The following is a 19,460-nucleotide window of genomic DNA, read 5'->3' as shown; positions in this document are numbered from 1 at the left end:
TTCTTTTTCTTGGTAGTCTGTTGAGGCCATAGCAAACCCCACTCCCTTAAACAACACTGAAACAGAAAGTCTTCCTTTTGTCTTCATATGAAAGGCATAGGAGGAGGTAAGGAAGAAGAAGGAAAATTTATTGAGCGTCTACTATGCTGCAGGATCCGTGCTAAGAATTTTTCTTCCACCACCTCACCAGTACTGTAAGAACCACCTCTGTTTTACAGAAGAGAAAGAGAAGGCTCAGAAAGTCTGGGTGACTAGCTCAGCACCACGTAGCTAGTAAGTGGCAACACTGGGATGCAAACCCAGCATTCGTCTGACTCGAAAGCCATATATGCTGTTTCCCCCACAGTCGACTACCTCTCCAATAAATATGTCACCGCCAATGATGTGTCCGCACATTTCAAAGCTGGTCAAAAACCCATTTTCTCTCCCATCTGTGGCCTGATTCCTCTGCTTCTGCTGTACATACAGTCCTGGGCTCACTTTCCCCAGATCCTACGCTAGTGTTGGCCCACATTGAAAGGTGAGTGTAATACCAAGACAGAGAGCAAAAGGCCCTTGTCCCATGGGACAGCAGCAGTGCTGGTGGCCTTCTTGCTTCTTCTAGGTCTATACCTGCCCTCTGGTTTTTGCCTGATCCTAGGTATGAACTGAGAGCCGGCTGGGGCTTCAACCTTTCACTCCACTTCAACAGATTTGGTCTGGCGAGATGCCTGGACCTGACCTGGTTCTCCCACCAGTCTCATTTTCCAGGAGGCCTCACCATCTGACCTTTGCCTTATCTCCTTTAATCTGGGTCAATGTCCCAGATCCCACATGGACTTTGGCCTCTGGAGTCATGCTACTTTCCTGGTCCCCTTTCTGCACTAATGACCCTCCTTCCCCTTCCCCTTCCCCTTCCCCTTCCCCTTCCCCTTCCCCAGACTGGGCCCTTTTATGCCTTCCTTGCTCCCTACCACTGCCTGCAGGGAACTGAGCCCCCCCAGGCCTGCCCCGGCTGACCTGTCCCTCATGCTGCCTGTGCCCTCACGCTAACAAGGGCACAAGGGATTGGATTATCTGCTGCCCTCGGGAAGGAAGAACTAGTGGATGTTTTCGCATCTTTGTAGACTATTCCCTTGACCAGCTTATCCTTGCAGCTTATACTCTTGACCAACACAGGTTGTGCCAGAAATCTTTCAGAGCTTGTGTGTAAATCAACCGTTTCTCAAAAGCCGCGTTCATTTCTATTACATCAAAGCATGATTTTCTATTAATAATAGTATAAAAGAGAATTTGAAGATTCTTAAATTCCTCGCAGGAAAATTGCTGTAGGGAATAGGAGACAAAGGTTCTGTCCTCTAAGCATCCAGGGCATTTGAACAACTCTCTGGTCCTGTAATGCCGTATCTGTCAAATCCTTTCAGAATTGTGCTACGGGGCAAATATTCTATCCCAGCTCAGTAAATAGAATTACTTCAGGAGCCACAAGAGACTGAAGCACTCAACCTGCCAACTAGTTGTCCCTCTGTAAAGCTTCAGACTTCTTTCCCTTAGTTCTGCCATGTTTAAATTCTTCAGACCAGAAAGAGTTCCATATCTCACAGTCGTTCTGAAAATAGCAGGACACATTTTTAAAAATCAGAATGGCCCTGGGGGGCTTGGCTGGCTCAGTTGGAAAAGCATGCAACTCTTGATCTCAGGGTTGTGAGTTCAAGCCCCACAGCGGATACAGACATTACTTAAATAAATAAACAACAAAGACAACAACACCAAAAGAAAAATTTTTTAAATAAAACTTAATGTGAAAAAAAATTCAGAATGGCTCTCAGAAAACCAGGAACATAGCAGTCTCAGACAGATTTCAAATTGAGGAGCTTGTTCTCAGGACCTCCTCAAGATATGGGAGGAGAATGTCCTCCCACAGTCTTACCTGGGCTTCTGGAGACTGTCCTAAGACAGTCGGCCTTTGAGAAGTCATCTATTCATTTACTGTTTTATCCCATTAGGAAAGGTTGCGAAGCCTGCTCTAGTTCAAACATCACACCCTAGGGCATTCAGACCTGTACCATCCTATAATGGGTTGGAAAGAACTCACTACAGGGGTCATTCACAATCCCTGCCCTGACATTCTCCTGCTTTCTATTCAAGAATAAATACCTCCTCATCTTTGCATAGTTCTAGGCCTGGTTCCCTCGTGGGATTCTCTAGCTGAGTCATACACTTTGAACAGTACCCAGAAGCAACCACTGATTCAGGGGTACCCTCTCCCCTGACTTTTCTCTTAGAAGATATTCTAGATTCTGAGACATTCCCTTCCACTTAACTCCACCGTACATCTCATTAAATGATTAGGAAAAGCAGAAGGAATAGACAAAGTAGAAGGAAATCACATTTGTTGTACACCTTCTAGCGGCAGGCACAGCGGAGGTCTTCATACACATCCACATACTTACCCTTCACAAAGTCCCTGACGGGAAATGAAAGTTAGAGAATTTTAAAACTTTGCTAAAGTCACCAGCTATGAGGTGGTACCATCAGCTATTATGGAAGAGCCGGGATTTAAACCCAGGAACTCTTTGGCTTCAAAGCCACTGCTTTTTCCAGCATATCCTGTACGTCCCAAACACAGACCAGCCTATTCTGCACACTGTTAGTCTCTTCCCTGTATGCCTATGTCATAACCCATGTCTCCTGATGCTTGTTCCCAAAAGTAACAAAATACAGTTGGCCCTTAAACAACATGGGTTTGAACTGCCGGGTCCACTTATAAGCAGATTCGTTTTGATAAATATAGTACAAAACTGTAAATGTATTTTCTCCTCCTTATGATATTTTTCATAACATTTTCTTTTCTCTAGCTTATTGTAAGAATACAGTTTATAATATATTTAACATACAAAATATGTGTTAGTTAACTGTTAATATATTTGGCGAGGTTTCCAGTCAACAGCAGGCTCTTAGTAGTTAAGTTTTTGGAGAGTCTAAAGTATATGTGGATTTTTTTTTTTTAAGATTTTATTTTGGGGGCACCTGGTGGCTCAGTGGGTTGAGCCTCTGCCGTCCGCTCAGGTCAGATCTCAGGGTTCTGGGATCAAGCCCCACATCGGGCTCTCTGCTCCGCGGCAAGCCTGCTTCCCCCTCTCTCTCTGCTGCCTCTCTGCCTACTTGCGCTCTCTCTCTCTGTGTCAAATAAATAAATAAAATCTTAAAAAAAAAAAAAAAAGATTTTATTTTTAAATAATCTCTACCCCCAAACTGGGGCTCAAATTCACAACCCCAAGATCAAGAATCACATGCTCTACCTACTGAACCAGCCAAGTGGCCCCCCATGTGGATTTTTGACTGGGGTGGGGAGGGGAGGGGGTTGATGCCCTTAAGCCCCACGTTGTTCAAGGGTCAACTACACTTCATACCAAGTCTTTTCTTCTAATCAAAGATAAAGTTAAACTAAACTGATATTAGACTAGAAGCATTCTTTTAAAAATAAAAAAGAAGCAGTCTCTCATTACCACTTTGGGGAAATTTTTGCTATTTCTCAAAATTCAACAGTAGCAGTAAATTTGGGATTTTCAGATGGTGTCGGGTTGACATATACCGCTAGGGCCGGAGTTTCAATGTTGCATTTGTTTTCCAGAAAAAAAGCTCCGCATAAAATGCAGCTAATAGTGAGGTTTTGTTTGGGTTTTTTGCATAATAAAAGTCGTAACTGAGCAACATTAGCTACAGACACTCCTCCCATAAATCCATGGAGACTGTGAAAAGCATTTCAGAGAAATACAAACCCCAAGGAGTCTTTGGCAAGGGGTAATTTGCCATGATGATAGTTAAATAAGGAGAATACTGAGTAGCTGACTACAAAGAAGCATCTGAAAATAAAACTAGCTGTGGCTCAAGCCCTTCATCTGAAAATGTATATAAAATCTCTCACATGTGGCAGCCTAAATTAGTCTCTTCTTCTTACGAGGCAAATTTGACAATGCATACCAAGAAGCTTAAATCATGCCCTTTTGACCTAATAATCCCACTCCTGAGACTTTATCTCAAAGAAATAAGTCGTAAGAATAAGGAAGACTATCCATATTTTACAGCAGCATTATTTAAAATTTAGTGGAAAATTGGAAACAACCTAATTTTCCAATAATACAGGAAAGGCGTAATGCATTTTAGTATCTTAATTCTTTGAGAGACTGCAGCTATTAAGAATATGATCACAAGTGTACAAACAAGGAAAGGGGTGTTTAATGAAAAGCATAGAACACAGAAATGTGGAAATTCACATGTTGATAAAGACTAGGAGGGGGCAAAAAAAAGATAAAAATACTTACATTAGCATATTGAGATTACAAGTTCTAAACAAATTTTTCTTTGGTAAGGACTGTATTCAGCTTTTAGGCATTTTTTTCTTGTTTTTCCAGTTAGAACTTATATAAAATCATATTTCATAATTATTTTTGGATCAGAAGATTATTTTACAAAGGATACATATGAAATATTCTAGCCAAGGATGAAATTGAGAATTACTAATTTGCAAATACTAATGTTATTGCTTTAATTTGCAGTGAAGGGAATTTGGCTACAAAACAAGTTGTGTTCCTTCAGAGACCAGTTATGTGGAATTCAGCTGCTCAAACACCAGAAGTGAGTAAAACAGATGCTTTATTACTAAATGTTCTATTGAAGCATTTAATACTTAACTCTCATTGTGATTCTAAATGGTGAATACAGATGAGGAAATGTGGACTTGATATGGAAATATTCTCTAAACCAACATATAGCAACAAAGGAAATGTGTCAGTAACTCGGTGCTGGGAGACAGTTCTGATGGGGATCAAAATATGTCACCCCAAAATCTGCCACGTGGGCAATGTATTATTTTCAGCTGAATGCAGTTAAGAATCACAGACATAGGAGTAACTTTCTATCCCCTCCCTTTGTGATAAAAAGCAGGGCATAAATTTCCTTTTTTTTTTTTTTTTTAATAAATTCCTCTTTTTAAAGATAACACAGGGTTGCCCGGCTGACTCAGTAGACTCTTCATCTTGAGCTCACTCTGACTCTTGATCTCAGGGTTGTGAGTTCAAGCCTCATGTTGGGTGTAGAGATTACTTAAAAAATAAAATCTCAAAAAAAAAGAAAAAAGGTAACATAAATTTCCATTTGTAAAGTTGTCCTCCTTCCCTGTACTAGGAAGAGAAGACTCCTACTAATCATCAGAGATGACTTATTGCTAGATGTGGCACTGACTTGAGTCTACATAAGTAAATCTTACTAAAATAACCCTTATCTTCAATTAGGTTCACCACATATGCACCTTTCCACAGTCTGCTGCCCATAGAAGCCCAAAGCCCTGTTCCTTTGTCTAGTCACTTTGCTAAAATCATGTATAAGCTCCCAGGTCTAACTGCCTCTTTAAGTTTTCACTTTTTCTTTGTGAAGCCCCCATAGACATCCAAAATAAACCTTTTCTCATGTTAACCTGTCTTTTGTTAGTTTAACTTGCAAGCCTCATGAGATAAGAGGGTAGAGGAAAATTTTTGTGAGTGCCTAATATTGCAACAGACATACGGATGGCCCACACACATGTGAGAAGATGGTCAGCATCGCTAATCATCAGAAAAATGCAAATCAAAGCTGCAATGACAGATCACCTCACGCCAGTCAAAATGGTTAATATAAAAAAGATAAGAAATGAGAAGTAGTGTGAGGATGTGGAGAAAAGGGAACCCTTGTGCACTGTCGGTGGGAATGTAAATTGGTGCAGCCACTGGGGAAAACTGTATGTAGTCTCCTCAAAAAACAATAAAGCAGAATTACCGTATGATCCAGTAATTGCACTTGTGGGCACTTATCCAAAGAATGTGAAAACACTAATTTGAAAAGAGATATGCACCCCTATGTCTACTGCAGCATTATTTACAATAGCCATGATATGGGAAAAGTCCAACAGTCCATCAATAGGTGAATGGATAAAAAAGGTGTGATCTCTCTCTCTCTCAATATGTATATGTATATATATGGTAGAATATTATTCAGCCATAAAAAAAAAATAAAGTCTTGTGGTCAGCAACAACATGGCTGAATCTAGAGGATATAATGCTAAGTGAAATAAGTCAGGTAGATAAAGACAAGTACCATATGATTTCACTCATACGTGAAATTTAAGAAACAAAACAGATGAAAAAAGAAAAAAAAACAAAAACAAAAAAAACACCAGACTCTTAAATATAGAGAACAAACCTGTGGTTACTGAGGGGAAGTGGGTGGGGAGATGGATAAAATAGGTGAAGAGGATTAAGAGTGCACTGATCTTGATGAACACTGAGTAGTGAATGCAATTGTTGAATCACTATTTGTACACCTGAGACTAACATAGCACTACCAATACTACCATGCATTACCAATACTGTAGTTTTAAAATAATAGTAAATAAATAATAAAATAAAAATATTATAGAGATTCCATTTATATGATAGTCTCAAAAAGATAAAACTATAATGTGGAGAACAGATCAGTGGTTGCTAGGAATTAGAGTTTTGGGGAAGGGAAGTGATAAAGGGATCCTATGGAGGTTTTAGAGGAGATAATGGAACTGTTCTGTATCCTATTGTGGTTACACAAAACTATGCATAGCTGTGGAAATTCATAGAACTATATACTTTTAGCATATAATAATCTAAAAATTAAAAGATTGTTTTATAAATCACATAGACTACATTTCTTATGTCTTTGTCCTTCATTAAAGACTTTCCTTGGTAGAAACAAAAAGAAGAGTAGAACAGATGAAACTAGGACCTGGTTCTTTGAAAGAATTAATAATATCAAAAAACCCTTGGCCAGACTTATCAAAAAGAAAGGAAGAAGGACCCAAGTAAATAAAAGTATGAATGAAAGAGGAGAGATCACAACCAATACGGAAGAAATACAAACAACTATAAGAACATATTATGAGTAACTATATGCCAGCAAATTAGGCAACCTAGAAGAAATGGATGCATTCCTAGAGACATATAAACTACCAAAACTCAAACAGGAAGACATAGAAAACCTGAACAGACACATAACCAGTAAGGAGATTGAATCAGTCATCAAAAATCTCCTAAAAAACAAGAGCCCAGGGCCAGATGGCTTCCCAGGGGAATTCTACCAAACATTTAACAAATTGATACCTATTCTTCTGAAGCGGTTTCAAAAAATAGAAATGGAAGGAAGATTTCCCAACCCTTCCTATGAGGCCAGCATGACCTTCATCCCCAAACCAGACAAAGACCCCACTAAAAAGGAGAATTACAGACCAATATCCCTGATGAACATGGATGCAAAAATTCTCACCAAGATACTTGCCAATAGGATCCAACAGTACATTAAAAGGACTACTCACCAGTCACCTGGGTGACTCAGTGGGGTAAGCCTCTGCCTTCAGCTCAGGTCATGATTTCAGGGTCCTGGGTTTGAGGCCCGAGTCAGGCGCTCTGCTGGGTGGGGAGCCTGCTTCCCCCTCTCTCTGCCTGCCTCTCTGCCTACTTGTGATTTCTGTCTCTGTCGAATAAATAAATAAAATCTTTAAAAAAAAAAAAAAGACTACTCACCATGACCGAGTGGGATTTATTCCCGGGCTGCAAAGATGGTTCAACAGTTGTAAATCAATCAATGTGATACACTACATTAATAAAAGAAAGGACAAGAACCATATGATCCTCTCAACAGATGCAGAAAAAGCATTTGACAAAGTACAGCATCCTTTCCTGATCAAAACTCTGCACAGTGCAGGGATAGAAGGAACATATCTCAATGTGATAAAAGCCATCTATGAAGACCCACAGTGAATATCATTCTTTCTTTTTTTTTTAAGATTTCATTTTTATTGATTTGACAGAGAGACACTGAGAGAGTGAACACAAGCAGGGGGAGCGGCAGGGGGAGAAGCAGGCTTCCCTCTGATCAGTGAGCCAGATGTGGTGCTTGATCCCAGGACCCTGGGATCATGACCTGAGCCAAATGCAGACGCTTAATGGCTGGTCACCCAGGTGCCCTGCAAATATCATTCTCAAAGGGGAAAACCTGAGAGCTTTTCCCCTAAGGTCAGGAACTCAACAGGAATGTCCACTATCACCACTGCTGTTCAATATAGTACTAGAAGTCCTAGCCTCAGCAATCAGACAACAAAAAGAAATAAAGGCATCCAAATCCACAAAGAAGTCAAACTCCCCTCTTCACAGATGACATGATATCCTATGTGGAAAACCCAAAAGACTCCACCCCAAAATTGCCAGAACTCATACAGGAATTCAGCAAAGTAACAGGATATAAAATCAATGCGCAGAAGTCCATTACATTTCTATACACTAACAATGAGACAGAAGAAAGAGAAATTAAGGAGTCAATCCCATTTACAACTACACCCAAAACCGTAAGATACCTAGGAATAAACCTAACCAAAGAGGCAAAGGATCTACACTCAGAAAACTATAGAACACTCATGAAAGAAATTGAGGAAGACACAAAAATTGGAAAAATGTTCTATGCTAACAGATTGGAAGAACAATTATTGTTAAAATGTCAATGCTACTTAAAGCAATCTACACAGTCAATGCAATCCCTATCAAAATACCATCAACTTTTTTCACAGAACTGGAACAAACAATCCTAAAATTTGTATGGAACCAGAAAAGACCCTGAATAGCCAAAGAAATGGTGAAAAAGAAAACCAAAGCTAGTGGCATCACATTGCCTGACTTCAAGCTCTATTACAAAGCTGTAATCATCAAGACAGTATGGCACTGGCACAAAAACAGACACATAGATCAGTGGAACAGAACAGAGAAGCCAGAAATGGACCCTCCACTCTATGGTCAACTAATCTTCAAAAGAGCAGAAAAGAATACCCGATGGAAAAAAGACAGTCTCTTCAACAAATGCTGTTGGAAAAATTGGACAGTCACATGCAGAAGAATGAAACTGGACCACTTTCTTACACCACACACAAAAATAGGCTCAAAATGGACAAAAGACCTAAATGTGAGAAAGGAATCCATCAAAATCTGAGAGGAGAACACAGGCAGCTAAGTCTGTGATCTCAGCCACAGCAATATTTTGCTAGACACATTTCCAAAGACAAGGGAAACAAAGGCAAAAATGAACCACTGGGACCTCCTCAAGATAAAAAGCTTTTGCACAGCAAAGGCAACAGTCAACAAAACCAAAAGTCAACCAACAGAATGGGAGAAGATATTTGCAAATGACATAACAGATAAAGAGCTAGCATCCAAAATCTATAAAGAACTCATCAAACTCCACACCCAAAGAACAAATAATCCCATCAAGAAATGAGAAGACATGAACAGATGTTTCTGCAAAGAAGACATCCAAAAGACCAACAGACACATGAAAAAATGCTCCACATCACTCGCCATCAGGGAAACACAAATCAAAATCACAATGAGATACCCCTCACACCAGTCAGAATGGCTGAAAGTAACAACTCTGAAAATAACAGATGTTGGTGAGGATGCCAAGAAAGGGAAACCCTCTTACACTGTTGGTGGGAAGACAAGCCGGTATAGCCACTCTGGAAAACAGCATGGAGGTTCCTCAAAAAGTTTAAAATAGAGCTACCCTGTGACCCAGGAACTGCACTACTGGGTATTTACCCCAGAGATACAAATACAGTGTCTGGAGGGGAACCTGTACCCCAGTGTTTATAGCAGCAATGTCCATAATAGCCCAACTATGGGAAGAGCCCAGATGTCCATTGACAGATGAATGGATATAGAAGATATGGTAGATACAATATACAACTGATACTATTCAGTCATCAAAAAAATGAAATCTTGCCATTCATAATGATGGGGATGGAGCTAGAGGATATTATGCTAAGTGAAATAACCCAATGAAAGAAAGACAATCATCATATGTTCTCACTCATCTGTGGAATTTAAGAAACAAAACAGAGGATCATAGGGAAGGGAGGGAAAAATAAAACAAGTCTAAATGAGCAAGGGAGACGGGGAGCCTGGGTGGCTCAGTGGGTTGAGCCTCTGCCTTCAGCTTGGGTCATGGTCTCAGGGTCCTGGGATTGAGCCCCGCATTGGGCTCTCTGCTCAGCAGGGAGCCTCTCCCTCTGCCTGCCCCTCTGCCTACTTGTGATCTCTCCCTCTCTGTCAAATAAATAAATAAATAATCTTTTTTTAAAAATGGGAGAGGAAAAAAAAATGGGAGAGGGAGACAAATCATTAGAGACTCTTAATCATAGGAAACAAACTGATGGTTGCTGGCGGTGGGGGGAGTAGGGAATGGGGTAACTGGGGGGTTGGCATTAAGGAGGGCACATGACATAATGAACACTGGTTATTATATAAGATTGACGAATCACTGAACTCTACCTCTGAAACTAATAATATATGTAAATTAATTCAATTTAAAAAACAATAAATCTTGCCCAAAAAAAAAAAAAAAAGACTGTCCTTGATAATGAAATTCTCATGAAGTAAGGCTATGCAGGGTTAAAGCAATGTCCTTCCTATCTTGTTCCTTTTATCTATTCTTATTTTTCTTCTGGTGGGAGGCCTCTAAATGAATTCAAGGATGTGACATTCAGTAGGATAAGAGATTCCCAACCAGGATTTTAACTCCATCTATTAAATGTTCCCAACTTTTTCTTCCAAGATTTTTTCTTCTAAGATCTTTGGAATTCAGAAAAGAATTTCTTTTTTTTTTTTTTTTTTAAGGGAGAAGATATCTTTTTTTTTTTTAATTTTTATTTATTTATTTATTTATTTGACAGACAGAGATCACAAGTAGGCAGAGAGGCAGGCAGAGAGAGAGGAAGGGAAGCAGGCTCCCTGCCAAGCAGAGAGCCCGATGCAGGGCTCAATCCCAGGACCCTGGGATCATGACCTGAGCCGAAGGCAGAGGCTTTAACCCACTGAGCCACCCAGGTGCCCCAGAAAAGAATTTCAAGATTCTTTTTGTTTCTTTTGAAGACTCAAACTAATCAAAATTTTTTATTACCTAAAAGTCTCTATTTCAGTTAGATTCTTCAGCCCATTTCTCTTTGATAATTATATAAAAGTATTTAGTTTCCACTAACTCAGAGTAGAGTTTCCACTCAGTGGTGTTTTCAGGAGTAGAAAACAAAACATGAAAAGGATTCCAGGGGATGGGGTGCGTGTGTGTGTGTGTGTGTGTGCACACGCACACATGTGTGCACGAGTGTGCCACACTCCCCAAGCCTCCATACCTTCATCTATAAAATATGGACAATGTTAGTACTTACCACAGGGTTGTGAGGGGGATTCAATTAGAATACATGTAGAGAGCTTAGCACAATGGCTGGTCATATGAAATGTTGCTTTTGTTTTCAATAGGAACATTTTTCTTTCAATACTCGATAATTAAACACTACAATAATTCTATGGAAAAAGTGAAGAAGAATCTAGAAATTCCTAATGACACTCCATTTTCTCCAGCTAAAAATTACCTTCAGCTAGTATGCCAGAATGTAGTGTATTAATGTTTTTAATTAATGTTTTTAATTAATTAATGATTATCCAAAAAACATATACATATACATGAAATATGGTAACATATTAACATGTTTAGAATTAGGTAATGAGTATATAGTGTTTGTTGTATTATCCTTTAAACTTTCTGTCTACTTGAAATTTTTCATAATTAGAAAGTTGGGGAAAATCAAGCTAAAAAGCATTAGTGATCAACAACTTTTTCATGTTATTAATCAGTAACTAACTAGTTACTAAGATGCTATACCAAAAAGGCCCATAAAGAATGATTTAATACAACAGATGAGTCTCTCTCTCCCAATAGTCTAAAGATGGGCAGGACCTCCAGAGTAGGGCAAGGCTCTGCTTCATGACCAGTCAGCCCTGCTGCCCTCAACATTTGGCTTCTACCTCTGGACCCAGGGCTGGTCACAGTTGTTGCTATGTCCAGCCAGCAAGAAGGAAAGAGGAATTCCAGACATTCTTCAAAGGCACTGACCCTTAAGTCACATATTTCTTCTCACATTCCATTGACATGAACTTATCTATGCCACCATGAGGGTCTGCAAGGGAGGCTGGGATATGCCATCTGGGCAACCATGTGCTGGAGCCACAGTGAAATAGCACATGGCCGGCCACAAATTGCAAGGCATCAGCAGGGAGGAGTCCCATTATTGAAAGAAGGAGAGAATAGGGAGACATGAGTTTAATGTTTAATTTATTTTATTTTCCTTCTTTAGAGCAGTTTTACATTCAAATAATATTCTTGTCTTTAAATTTTACCTCAAAATGAATGATTTCAGGAGGTAGAGCCTTCTTGGGCACATCTATGGAATCCTTTCTCTAACACAAACGTAGAAGTGAAGAAGCAGCAGCAGGAAAATGTTCTAAATTAGATCTTTTCCAAAGTAGCTATAATGAGGTCATAAAAAACTAAGAAATATTTAAGGTACACCTTAACTTCTTTCTTTACCTTACAGTGAGACGATTACTAGACTTTGTTCTTACTTTTTCAGTCATTTGAAGTTGATATGAAATTATCTGAAAATCACAAGGGTCATACTTCACTCATCAACTGTTAGTATCCTCAACTGAGGTCCATGGGAAATCAAGTCAGGCGCCAGTGTAAGCAGAGGATGTCACGTGTCTCAAAGAGCATTTAGTAAAATTCAAGATAAAAGCATTTTGCTTTTATATTTAATGATGTTCTTCACCTAGGGAATGCTTTCACTCAAAGCAAATGGGTTTTTCCTGGTAAGAGCTGAAGAGGAGGAGTGCTCCCTGCTGCCACAGGGCAAGGTTCAGGCTGGAAAACAGCTCTCTTCTAGGCCACCCATGCTATGACCTCTTGGTGTCCCTCCCTGGGCATGTAAGGGACAGAAACCCTGCTCAGACAGCCTATGTATATAAGGGAATTTTTTGGCTTCTAGGTGGGAAGGATACTGGCATAGCTTACAACATCAAAAAAGGGCTCTAAGAACCCTCAGTACCGACATGAGAGAGTCAATATTGCCGGGATGTTCTTCATCTACTTGCTTCATCTTCTGTGCGCATATGTGCAGAAGGCTCCTGCTAGGGCGGGCAAGGCCGCCTCACCAAAAAGAGCTTCTTAGGGCGCCTGGGTAGCTCAGTCAGTTAAGCATCCAACTCTTGATTTAGGCTCAGGTCATGACTTCAGGGTTCTGAGACTGAGCCCCCACTGGGCTCTATACTGGGCATGGAGCCCACTTAAGATTCTCTCTCTCGGAGCACCTGGGTGGCTCAGTGGGTTAAGCATCCGCCTTCAGCTCAGGTCATGATCTCAGGGTCCTGGAGTCGAGCCCCATGTTAGGTTCCCTTCTCAACAGGGAGTCTGCCTCTCCCTCTGCCTCGCCACTCTGCTTGCGCTCGCTCTCTCTCTCAAATAAATAAAATCTTTAAAAAAAAAAAAAGAAGAAAAAGAAAAGATTCTCTCCCTCTCCGTCTGCCCTTTCCGCACCCTCTTCTCTAAAAAAATAAAGAGCTTCTTTATCCTACAGTCCATCTAGCAATCCCAAGGAAGGACTCTGATTGGATCTGATTGGGCCATGTGTCCACGCAGCAGCAGAGAAGAAGGTGGATAGGAAAGTTGGCTTTTCCTTCCCAGACTTGAGTAATTTTGACAACTCCAAACTGGGATGCCCCAGGAACAAGTTCTGTGAGCAAGCACGGGTTGTGTCTCTCCATTTGTTTTCAAAAATCTTTCAAACTCTTCCAAGTGGTACTAGAGCTACATTTCAGCTTGCAGAGTCTTCCTGATCCCAGCCCTCCCAGCTTGAGACACACAAGGAAGACATGTCCTGAATGTCCACTCCAAGTTTTTACTGCTTTATAAACTTCATTCTTTCCTTTTTGTTTTTAAGACCCTGACAGTGAAAAATGGAAGCCAGAATGGTAGGATACCCTAAATTCAACTGACTTGTCATTGAGTCTCGTATATTTGAAATGGGCCACCCATTTTTAACAAATATTGACACTGATTCTCAAAAGTTAATAGATTTTTAAATTTTACAGTGAAAATATCAGAAAAAAAAAAAAAAGTTACATGAATAAGCCTGACCATGTAACATGGAAATTTTCTCCTTATTGACAGAAATACTAAAAATAGAGTGCTAAGTTAAAAAGTGTGTTGTACACATCTATGTGTGCATAAGCAAATACATATTTACAGAAAGAAACAGTAAAATACGGCAAATTTTAACAGTGGTATCTCTGCAAGATAGGATTGTGGGTGGGTTTTGTTTTTCTGTTTTTGCCAGACTTTCTACACTGAACATGTATTATTTTTGTAACTGAAGGAAAATTATATTTGGGAAGCACACAAATCTTTGACCTTAAATCTACTCATATTTTTGCAGCTGTGGATGATATTGAGTTCGAAGAATGAGATAAGATACTTGGGATCTAGTTTGAGACCAACCATTCCCTGACCTTGGGCAAATCCTGTCTTTCTTCTGGGCCTGGATCCTACCTCTATAGGATGACGAGTTATAGTAGATGATCTCTCAAGACTGGTCGGGCTCCTACATTCTAAATTATGAGAACATTGCAACTTGATCTGTTGGAAAAGCTATTAGCTCACATGGAAAGTGGGGTAGGGGAGGCAATAGCATTGCTGAAGATGTATTTATTAAGATCATATGGTAAAAAAGTAAAAGTGTTCTGAAATATTTTTTAGACTTAGCATGCTAGGTATTGTCATCTTCTAATGTTTGAAATTTACATTTGGTGGCTGCTTACTTATTAATACTTATCTAAAAGTAAATTACTATGAGTATCATATCATGCTGAATAACACCCACATTTTATTAAGAAAATTCTCTTTGAGGGGTGCCTGGGTGGCTCAGTGGGTTAAGCCTCTGCCTTCAGCTCAGGTCATGATCCCAGGGGCCTGGGATCGAGCCCCACATCGGGCTCTCTGCTCGGCAGGGAGCCTGCTTCCCCCTCTCTCTCTGCCTGCCTCTCTGCCTACTTGTGACCTCTGTCTGTCAAATAAATAAATAAAATCTTTAAAAAAAAAAAGAAAAAGAAAATTCTCCTTGAGTATGTGAACTGGTTGACATACAATAAGGAATTTATTGCGGAATTTACATTCGGCCCCGTTCCTGGTGAGAAAGGAAAGATCCAGGCAGCCGAGCGCTCCCAGGCGTCCCTGCCTTCCTACTTTTCCCTCAGTCAGCACTGAGAGGTCATTCAAGAGCGAGCGCGTTCCTCCTGCGTGTGGGAGAGGGCGCCAGCGGTCTGGCCGCACTCATCAGCCCTTCCTGCAGCCACGAGGCCGAATCCTCACCGACCAGCTCCCAGGGACAAAGAGAATGTGCCATTCTCAACCTTAACACCCGAGGATAAAGCCGTCAGGTTCCACTGCTTGCATTAAATCCCATACTTCTGGTGTGAGAATCCAAAAGAAAAGGATCTGAGACCTGATATTTGCATTTGGTGAATACAAGGGGGCCAATGGAAGTGTCACAGCACAGCCCTGTCTGATTTGGGACCATGAAGGCTCTTGTTGAGGCAGGACCCACTCGCCTTAAACTCGCCCAAGGCCTCCAGTAACTCTGCCAAGAAAAAGAACTATAAACGCCTTCTGTGCGACTTGCTGGGGGCTGCTGCTTCCCACACAAGCAACGTCACACGTGATGGCTGCATTCCATGTTGGCCTAGTAAATCTAATTTAATAAGGCTTTTGTTTGCATTGTATATTTGCCATGAAAACCAGCAGACAATACTTTCGTATTTTACACACTAAGTTCAACAAACCTATGGGTTAACAGAGTTTTCTCAGACCAGCCTGGGCATCTGACCTCTACATTTTTTTCCTAAGTTTTATAATTGTACCTCTTGCATTTAGGAAAATACAATCCTAGGTCCTAACTAACATATAAATGAACTTCCAAGAAATAAACTGTGTAAATTGGGAAATTACTATGCTTTTTTATTTATCTTTTTAAATTTTATCTTTATCTTTTTCTGTTTATCCTTGTTCAGACTTTTCTACCTAAGAGGATGTGATCATATTCTTTTTTTTTTTTAAAGATTTTATTTATTTGACAGACAGAGATCACAAGTAGGCAGAGAGGCAGGCAGAGAGGGAGGGGGAAGCAGGCTCCCGGCTGAGCAGGGAGCGCGATTGCGGGGCTCCATTCCAGGACCCCGGGATCATGACCTGAGCCGAAGGCAGAGGCCTCACCCACTGAGCCACCCAGGCGCCCCGGATGTGATCAGATTCTAATATGTGCCGTTATAAGTAATAAAGATGCCGTTGTAGGGGAATCTCATCAGGACCCGGAACATCCACTTGTTAAGTTGCTACAATTTCCTCCCCGAGATTTCCTTTTATTGACTTAGATACCTTATTTTGACTTGTTACCTTGGCAAAGACCATGTCCTCCTCACTCTGAACTGCACCAGGGACATCGCAAACACATCCACAGTTTCTCGGAGAGTCCGCAGACCGAGCTGCTCCGGCGGGCCGCAGCAGGACGAGGAGAGAGGGGGCTGCGCGACCGGGAAGACCCTCGTGACACTCTGCAATATAAACGTGGTGGGAATCATGGTGACTCCTCGTCGCCGTCAGTGTCTATGGGACCTGGGTGTGAGGTGGCCAGCTCAGAACTTTTGTGCTGTCTGGCTCCTAACCGACACCAAGAAGAAAAATGGAACTTTGATGTATTTTTACCCTGTTTTGTTCCCCAAAGTACGATCTCGGCGGGTTTCTCTCCCCCGAGCCCGAGGGACCCCTGTACGTGTACCAGACACGTACACAACCGGTCAATGAGCAGAAGGATGCGCCGGGAAGCTGCTGGGCGTGTGCAACAGACAGGAGCTCGTTCTCACCTGCGGGGTGGGGGATGTGAAGGTGACTCGGAGCCGGTCCTGGGAGACGAGCAGGATTTTGAAGGGAAGCGCGGAAAGGACATTTTGGGCAAAGTGTGGTCTGTGCTAGGGCGGAAGGACAGGAAAGCCCCCCCCTTTTTCACCTCCCGTTGCCGATCTCTTGTGTTTCAGAGGAGAGCCAGCCGGCACGTGAAAGGTGAGGACAGGAGCAAAGTCACCAGCAGGAGCATCGGGTCGGACACGGCCGCATCACCGCCCGCAGAGAGCAGAAACCTGCCCGAGGAGCGCCCCCTCTGTCCGTCGAGGGAGCGCTGGGCGAGCGAGCGCAGGCCGGGCCCGCACGGCAGCGGCTCCGGGCTCAGCAGCAGCGACAGCGCGCTGCGGGACCTGGACGACGGGCAGTTTGACCAGGAAGACGGAGTGACTCAAGTCACTTGTATGTGACCGACGAAGTCACGCCACAGAAGGCCCTGTAAATAATTATTCCAATAATCGCCAACTGACTTTATTATATTACTTCATCTGCATTTATGTAATACCTTAAATTTTTCCAGACTCAGGCTTCCCTCTAATCTGCATAAACTTTGGTTCAACCTCAGACAAGGAAACATAACCAACATATTTGTAAATTTAGAATCATGTTTACACCTCTCTCAACTAAAACATCTGTTTAAACAGATGTTCCACTAGGTTATTAACCAATAATCTACTTCAGTTTCTCATGAATGTACAGGATGTACTTTTCGTTCAGTTCCTGGAGAGAAAACTAAATAGATCAACCAGTATTTCACCTAATTAGAAAGTTCTCAGGAAGTCAGAATCTTACTTAAGGTAAAAAGCAATCTCTCTCTCTCTTTTGAAATCCTTCTCTCTCTTTTACATACCTGTAAAGGGCAAATTAATGAAATACCTATTTCCTGAATATAACAATTAATCCAAATTTTGTCTTTTAGTGATGACATGTGTATACAAAGCAAGCTCCCATTTGTTAAAATTTTCTTCAAAAACATCATTTTGTATGTCTTTGCTTTTAAAGAAAGGGTCACCAAGTTACCAACCCTGTACTGACTCCTTGAGCTTCAACTTTATTGCTTCTAATGGCCTAGATATAGAGCAAAGCAGTCTTCCTCAAAATTCAATATGAAAAGAACCCATAATCTCAACATTTAAAAACTTTAGTAGAATGAAATAATTTTCCTTCATCTTAAATTGCAAGAATAAAAAGGTACTCAGAGTCCATGTGTATGGAGACCCATCTCTTCTATCTCTGCTTTTCTTGCTCTGCCTTGCCCAGTCTTTCATAAAGATTAAAATTCTACATCATAGAGGATTTTCATCTATCTATGAAAGGCTTACTTTGAAATGTGGGAATCTTCAAGGGAAATACAACTGACTTTGCCATTGATGAATGCAGCCTATTATCTATTTTTATTAGCATTGGTGTTGACATTATAAGATCATTTGAATAATAAAATGTCATTTGTTACTGGGCTATCATTTTTTATCACAAATGCTCATAATATGCTTTGTACATATGATGGATAATTATTACATGTTATCAAATATAAAGTGTGACTAAACTGGGAAGATCTCCATGAATTGTTGACAAGATCAACATGGAATTACTCTACTTCTACCATGCAGAAGCATTACCTCTGTAAGTATAAATGAGCTGAAGATCATTTTGCTTAGTATTATTCCATGGAAATAGCTATCAACAATATCTGTAGAAATGTGTTTTTTTTGTTTTGATTTTCAGATGAACTTGAGTCCCATATTCAAGAGTTGGTGAGTTTTGGGTAGAAACAAATATTACTTCTGGAGCCCACAAAGTGCCATGAGTTATGAAGCACAGAGAATGTTCTCAGAAAGGTCAGTGATTCCAATACCAAGATCTAAAAGAGACTCCTGTATCATTTTGTCACCACACAGAAGGGATTTCAAGTATTAAAAACAGAGATAGAAATTTATACTTCTAATTTAAAGGAAAACTAGGGAATCTATCAATCACTTAATTTTTAAAAAACTGTGTTAAGCATCTATTTTTTACAGTTTGCTTTTAATCCAAATGTTATTTCTTCTTGTTAAAAAAAACTTAATATGAAAACTTAGCAGTTATATCCCCAAAACCTACTTTATAAGCATTTACTCCAACAACTACCCTTAAGTTACATGGCAAAACTGTATTACTGTGAATAAATAATGACCAAGTGGTTCTAGAGCATCTTAAATATATATAAGTAGCTCCAAGTCTATTTAAAAAGAAAAAAAGATAAAAAAACTTGGACTCTATATGCCCAAGGACTTAAATGTGACCAATGATTATCCGCCAACTGTATATTTAGTTCTTTTCATAGCGCTATGTAATTCTAGGGGCCCTAGCATGTGAACATATGAATTACTAACACCTATAAGTTATAACAAAAAAGTATTAGGATCATAAATGTGGGTGTCAAGTTCTGCCGTTCGCCTCGGTGCAGTAGCTCCAGGACTTCTGTCTGGGGTCTTAAAGACCAGCTGTTAGTTCCTTCCCATTTGAATCGAAGGTCACCCTCTTATCTTCCGTGAGCAACATCCAACACCTGCTCCCCAGAGAAACCGCCTCTGAGCTGACGAGCAGCTCTATCA

General features: G+C 40.6%; 1 protein-coding gene across 1 annotated transcript in view; it reads left to right on the top strand.

Moving 5' to 3' along the window:
* LOC111142932 (raftlin family member 2) overlaps window positions 1-18,311 on the top strand; it is a 71,010-nt gene extending 52,699 nt beyond the window's left edge. Inside the window, exons 8-9 of the mRNA XM_022496297.1 lie at window positions 4,539-4,617; window positions 17,004-18,311. Of these exons, the coding sequence (XP_022352005.1) occupies window positions 4,539-4,617; window positions 17,004-17,276 (352 nt within the window). The 3' untranslated portion in view covers window positions 17,277-18,311. The remainder of the gene's footprint in view (window positions 1-4,538; window positions 4,618-17,003) is intronic.
* The last annotated feature ends 1,149 nt before the right edge of the window (window positions 18,312-19,460 follow it).

Source organism: Enhydra lutris, unplaced genomic scaffold (genome assembly GCF_002288905.1).
Source record: "Enhydra lutris kenyoni isolate GAN:26980312 unplaced genomic scaffold, ASM228890v2 scaffoldscaffold1, whole genome shotgun sequence".
In the NCBI taxonomy this organism is placed as follows: domain Eukaryota; kingdom Metazoa; phylum Chordata; class Mammalia; order Carnivora; family Mustelidae; genus Enhydra; species Enhydra lutris.
The sequence above is the reverse complement of the archived record's forward strand: the minus strand, read 5'-3'. Positions and strand labels throughout refer to the sequence as shown.